Source organism: Notolabrus celidotus, chromosome 4, assembly GCF_009762535.1.
Source record: "Notolabrus celidotus isolate fNotCel1 chromosome 4, fNotCel1.pri, whole genome shotgun sequence".
NCBI lineage: Eukaryota > Metazoa > Chordata > Actinopteri > Labriformes > Labridae > Notolabrus > Notolabrus celidotus.
Window position 1 is genome coordinate 26,951,451 of NC_048275.1, and position 6,780 is coordinate 26,958,230.

A 6,780-nucleotide genomic window follows, 5' to 3' on the forward strand; every position below is an offset into this window, starting at 1 on the left:
TTCAGCTAACACAGATTTGTATTTTATTTAAAACTATCATCATATTAGTGCACAGCACTGACTGAAATCCTCTGTGTAGAGAAGAGCAACAATGTTTCTGCAAATTATTTGTGACATCCAGAGGAGAGTACTCTTTTCTGGTTTCACAAATGGCACTCAACAAAAACAAAAACAGCACAACAAAACAAAAAGTAGGAGGCACAGAAAACCTTCAAAATGTGCTCTCTAATCTCAACCACAACACACCAAATCCTGTAATCTTCATCAAGGCTACAGGCAGGGTGCTTTTACATTCAATGACTCCGAGGTAATCTGGCTTAAATAAATATGAGACTTTTGGTCTGTAGCTAAATTATACAGTTACACCAGTAGGTGCAGAGGTACAAACTCTGCCTCTAAATCATCTCATGATAACATCCATTCCTGATATCTCAAACTAAATTAAACTTCTAATGCATCCTCTCCACAACAGAGCATGCAATTTGCACATGGAGTACACCTCGTCAATCAAAGTGCTCTTCAATCTCATCAAGTCTTTTTTCAAATTAAAAACACACCTTTTCTTTCTATTTTATGTTCAAGAGAAACACAACAAATCTGCCTGAGAACGGCTAACACTTGGAAATCATCTGTCAAAACAGGGAGCAGCACAGGTGTAGTGCATGCTGACTTGGTAAGCCCTGCTGGGAATGTTGGTCTTTGGATCCAGTGAGGTAGTGTGGGTCTGGGCGGTGCTGTTAGGAGGCTGAAGGCTGGTAGTGGTGTGGCTGAGGTAGGAGGCCGGTCTGTGGTTGGGAGCCAGGGCAGGCTGTGAGGCCTGCTGTGGGTACTGCATGCTTGTTCGGTGCAGGTATGGCGCCACAGTGTTTGTCTGGCCTGAACTGTGGAATGCTGTCTGTCCCTGCTGCTGCTGCTGCTGCTGGCTGGGCTGCACGCACTTCTGTTTGTTGGCCTCTTTGACGTCACTGTCGTGTGCACTAGAAGAATAGGAAGATAAAGTTGGATGGTTTGTTAGATGAAAAACTCTGGGTAGTAAGATGTAATCTGCAGTAAGGAAGGGCTTACTTGTATCTATATATTAATGTAGAGGCTAATAAACATATAAGGCTATGGCTAATTATGACTAACCCAGACCCTTTTTTGTAAAGATAATCAAAAGTGGTGAAAGCACTTCATAAAGCAGGTTCTTTGACCGTCAGTATCTTTCTCACACTCTAACAGATGACGTAGGTCTAAGGGAGGCTGCAAGCTGAGCTACTATTAACATTATTTGTTTTCAGGTTAAGTCGTCTGTAACAGTTTTTACCCACAGAGGTCTACTGATTTCCAATATACACAGACACAGTCAATAATCTATAGAGTAAAAAGATTAATGCAAGACATCAGAGCCTCTCTGATGCTCCATAATCAGCACAGAGTAAGGAGGGGCTTCGGGCTGAGCTGCTACAAACATTGATGGATCTTGTTTTGATGTTACGATTCCATTGGTGTTCATTATTTGAGGAAAATGGCTTTGTTAAAGACGTCTCCTCTTCTTTTGTACTTCACAGAAGACATACATTCACTGTGTTAAAAAGCAACTAAATAAATGCTTGCCTAAAGGGAATTGTGCAATAACTGTTGAATGTAGATGTCTGTGTTGGTTTGTCAGTCTAAGATATATTTTTTATCTTATTACCTCTGAACGTTTTGCACTGAATTAGGATTGCACTTAATTTCGTTGTACATGTTACACTGACAATAACTATCTTCTATTCTATTCTATTCATCCTGGAGAATTTCTTTGTACTAAAAACTACAGACTACCTGTATTCTAGTCCTGCTGTGTGATATGCTGTACGATTTATTCATATGTAGGAAAAGAAAGTGTCTCTAACTGTATAGCTTGATATGTTTAAGCTTCTGTCTGCTTGAACTGTATGTGAGATCTTATTGCTCTTGTGTAATGTGCATCAGCCAGCTTTGTTGCCAGTATCTATCTGCATCACAAGGTACATTCCTGCCATTTTTATCATCCTTGTTGCTTTTTTTTTTTTAACTGTTGAAGGGTACACAGAGATACACACATGAGCAGCTTCTCAGCACATGGGACAAGGTTCTCCCAGCTGTAGCCTGTCAAGCGCTGAAGACGGAGGGGCCATGTTGGAGACAGGTGAAGGATGAGCCGGGAGGTGGCCACACATGCAGCAGCCACCAGAGAGGGGGTGAAACACAAAAACACATGATCTGAAGGGGGAAAGAAAAGTGCAATCCATCAGCACAACATGAGCACAAACACAGAGAGACTGACAGCAGTAACTTCTTTAAAGGTTAAAAAGAGCCCGCTGACCAGGATAAAAAATACAGAAAACTACAGTTTTAAAAGGAGTAGTCTACCAGGTAAAAAAAGCTAGTTAGCAATAATCACTCAGCTAGCCTTAAGTAAAGCTTACACTGATTTAACTGATTGATCTTTTTGTTGTTGTTGTTAGTATTTTGTTTTTAAATCTTTTTAGGATCACATAAAAATATTTGCAATGTAGAAATAAAGCATACATTAACTACTGCTAAAGCTAATAAGAGTAGCTGAATAGCAAAACTGCTGATTCAGCTTTGTATTATTAGTTGTTGTTGGCTCACCACACACACATTATATATACACGCAAATAAATTGAGATTATCAATAGCGACAAAAATATCATCCTTCGAATGGACGAACCACTAGAGTCAAAACAAGAGCGCTTTATAGTGAAAGCTAGCTCAGGAAATTGCCCTTGTTAGCCTTCGCTAAGCTACTACCCACTGATTCTCCATCATTTTATCTACCGTTAAAGAACACACGTTTTAATTAACTTGATACTTGGTATGTTGTTTAATTTTTTTAAATAAATCTAACTATGATGCAAAGTGAAACCAAGTTTATCTTTTGAGCTAACTAGCTTAATAGAGAAGAGTTACCAACAGCTTTGTGGAGTTTTTCCTCGCCATTAAATTGTAAATGTATTTACATATTGATTAAATGATACATTTTAACCCCATGATTGTTAAAGACTTAAAAAAATAGGAATGCTATCAATTATCTATTCTCTTTCTATATATATATTCTCTATGAAAGTTTATAAGTAGAGTAACTCTGCTGTTTGGTTTTATTTAAGTGGGAAGGGTTTTATTGAGGTAATTTCTACTCTGCTTCTAATCTTCATTGTGTCTTTTGGTTTTAATTGAGGACAACCTAACTTTTCTCAAATTCTGGGACCAGGCTGGAGTGCTTTAAATAGACCTGTAGGTATTCTATAACCCCTTTACCCGATATACCTGATGTGATAAATGTTTACCTTGCAAGGAAACCTCCAGGAAATAATCAGCATACTTGGCCATGTACAGTTTGGTCTTCTCCAAGCAGGTCATAGGCCAGCCATCATGGAGGTCTCCCTCATGGACGGCAATAGACAGGTAGTAATCTATGAAGTGAGCGGCTGTAGGCAGGTACAGGTTCCACTGGAAGGTTTCCAGCAGCAGCAGCTCCATGTGAAGTAAACCCTGCTTCGTCAGGACCAGGTTCATGGAGCTCATGCATCCTAGGCTGTTCAGAGTCTCCAGCTTAGGCACCCGGTCCTCCCTTTCTTCAAATTTACCTGAAGAGACAAACATAAAAAAAGAAAATCACACAATGCAGAAACCAAACAGTCACATGCTGGAGCTAGAGGTCAATGAAATCTTACTGGCCAGAAGAAGACATGAGAGTGAGACCATGTGGAGCTGCTGCACGGTGACGTCATAGTGGTCCATGAAGAGGTCCAGCAAATAGACAGCGAGGTGTCGGGCTACAGGACACAGCCTGAAGCGGTTGCTGACGATGGCGATGAGGTCTGAAAAGTATCGTCTCAAGCTGAGCTGAGGAGACTGGCCTTTGTAGGGGGGAAGCTTTAGCTCCTGAGAGACAAGGGCACACAGACAAGATCATAAACAAGTGTGAGATTTACTCTGTCGGGACATATATGACACTCTCATTGAAATATAGATAGTACACAAACTGACACATGAGTGCTACTCAGTGCTCACATCCAGGACAAATAGTTGGTACATGCTGGTTGGTAAGTAAGTTAGTGTTTGGAAAGCAGGGATGGACATCAGTTTAAATGCCTCATTACCAAGACATCTATGCCATTTTTATGATTACATGCTTATTCATTGTGTTATTTGAAAGAAAAAAGTCTCCTTTGTCTGGATAATGAGATAATGTATATCAAGACAACTTATGGTTTGTTGAGATCATCAGATGATTATGAATAATGTGAAATCGAATGCAGGGTTCTTTTATCTTACTTGATTTGAGCACTTTTGATCACTGTAATGACCGTCTGTCAGGGAAGATTCAGACCTGAAGAGTTACTCGAGTACATTTTGATGTATTAATCAACAATGACCAATGCATCTGTAGTGCTCACATCACTCTTGCATACTGGCATTGCACTCCTCTTGATCTTTGAAGGTTTTCAAGTACCAAGTAGAAATTACCTTTTCTTTCTGGAGATAATAAGTTAATTATCTCTGTTACTTGAGATAAGAAAGCTAATTTGCTTTTCACATCATTGACTCGTGTTCTTGGGATAACATTATTAAAAAATAGTTGCAACCAGGGACAATCTTGGCTTATTTGTCTTACGCTTCCCTTACCTGGTGTTAGCAAAGTTTCCCAAAATGAATATACAAACAAAAAAGGATCATCTAAAAATGTTGATTTACGTGAGGCCTTTTTTTTTTTTTTTACGATTATAGACCACTATATCAGGGAAAACAACAATTTCATTGTTTTTGTGATATGAGCATTCTCAAAAAGCATCCTGTAAGAATTTGATGGTTTGCAAATTATTTAAACAATTTATCGAATGTAATACAGGGTAAAGACAACATATCAAATCAAACTGAAAAAAATTAAGTTTTGTAAAAAGGAAATGCCCATTTCAAATTGAATGCCAACAACATGTTTCAAAACAGTTGTGACATGGTCAATAAAACACTGAAAAAAATTTGTTATTTTAAAAGAAACACATAGAAGAACATCTACCAACTAATTAGATTAATTTGTGACAGGTTGATGACATGACTGGGAATAAAAGGGGCATTCCAGAGAGGCTGAGTCTCTCAGAAGTAAAGCTGGGAAGAGTGCACCAAGTTTTAACTTACTTAATCTGATGCTTTATTACGTACATAATCCAAAGCTAAATTAAAAGAAAAACATTTATGGGATTAACTTGTCATTTAAGTCATGTTTCATTAGAAACTGCCAAGATATTTGCCGGCTGCAGCATCTTAGAAGAAGAAGTGCCAATTTGATGCTTTTTAAATATTTCTGACAGTGAATATCGAGGCTTTGGGTTTAGGACTATCTATAAAATAAAATACAAAGAAAAAATAGCGGAACCATTTCCAAAGTTTAGATGATTAAATGGCTGATGGATAAGAACCCCCAAAGTAAGATGACGATGAGTGTTGCCGCCCCAAACAAAACTCAGGTATCAAAAAAGAAATAAAACGCTGATTTTCCCGGAGAAGTGCTAAGTTAAAGCTCCTGTGAGGAACTTTCTGTTTGTGTTGACTCTGGCGCCCCCTCTATGGACTAAGTGATCTTGCTTATTTTGTCGTGTACATGTGTAAATTATGTTATCTCCAACCGCTTTCAACTAACAGTCAACTATTTCACTTACTGAGAACATTTACTACAGAAAAAGGGTTTTTCTTTGATGCGCTGTCAATCACCTCATCTGACACCTACCCCCTCACAGTGATTTCAGGCTTTATAATAACAAAACAGAAACGATCAATTCCTTTTCTAACAATCTTGTCTGCTTTTCTAGGTCATAAAAAAAGGCATCACTGTTAATTTCATTGCATTTCATGAGCACTTAAAAACTCCTCACAGGAGCTTTAAAGTTGACAATGACTACAACAAACAAAGTATCTTCTGCTTTAAAAAAACACCTTTAAAAGTTGTGTTTTTGGCCTTTTGGCAGCAGCCATCACTGCATTTAAAGTGTCACTCACTCTGTATCGCAGCGACTGGTAAATATCTGCAGCGAGTTGTCCTGTCCACCATTGGTCCTCCAGCTCCATTTAACACAGTGCTGTGGAAAAACCCTGCAAGTTCAAACATGCGAAAGAAATTAGCCACCTCATACTGACGACTGAAGCTGCTGCGCACATGGAAAAATAAAATAATCACACGTTTAAACTCGCTGCAGCTTCACACAACTGTTCACATTAGCTGATCAGGAGTGTCTCAGAGTCCCGTTATCGAGCTCCTCTCTGTTCACTGTGTTACTGAGTCAGACATGGAAACTGTTCACGTTTAAGGTTCATAAGAGGGGACTCACCCAATGAGCACATACAGTGACACAGTTTCACTAAAGCAAACTTTACTTCACATTAGCCGGACATGCTCGCTGCTCTCACTCATTGTTGTACTCAGTGAGACTCAGCACGAGTTCAGCCAACACTGCTGCTGCTTTCATGGGCTGCCGGAACCCCAAACTTCACCTCGAGATCGCGTGAAAAAAAAATCACTAAGGAGGCCGAGAGTGCTTGAATGTAAGAGGAGATTTTCATTCCAAGTTGAAGCTGTTTAAATATTCTTCCTCTACATTTCCACCAAGACAAAATCACCCCTTACTTTTTGTACAAGTCATAGAAGGAATATTATGAATCCCTTTCTCCCATAAAGTATTGTATCCGGGGTAGTTTCTGGGTTGCACCTGAACGCATCATTCCATTCCGAGCACACAGAAGGACGTTAGACCGCAG

General features: G+C 39.2%; 1 protein-coding gene across 1 annotated transcript; it reads right to left on the reverse strand.

Annotated features, from left to right (window-relative positions):
- ccnj (cyclin J) lies at positions 1-6,492 on the reverse strand. Its single transcript, XM_034682248.1, has 6 exons — positions 6,354-6,492; positions 6,025-6,117; positions 3,702-3,912; positions 3,315-3,614; positions 2,067-2,226; positions 1-977 (listed from the first exon to the last, which is right to left on the reverse strand). Exons 2-6 carry the CDS (start codon positions 6,091-6,093, stop codon positions 626-628), a joined length of 1,092 nt encoding a protein of 363 aa, XP_034538139.1. The 5' UTR covers positions 6,094-6,117; positions 6,354-6,492; the 3' UTR covers positions 1-625.
- Between the last annotated feature and the right edge of the window lie 288 nt (positions 6,493-6,780).

Coding starts and splice junctions, on each gene's coding strand:
- ccnj (XM_034682248.1), bottom strand. CDS start 6,093: ATGGAGCTGGAGGACCAATGGTGGACAGGACAACTCGCTGCAGATATT. Junction 3,913..6,024: donor ACCAGTCGCTGCGATACAGA/GTGAGTGACACT, acceptor CTTGTCTCTCAG/GAGCTAAAGCTTCCCCCCTA. Junction 978..2,066: donor TGTGCTGAGAAGCTGCTCAT/GTGTGTATCTCT, acceptor CTATTCTTCTAG/TGCACACGACAGTGACGTCA.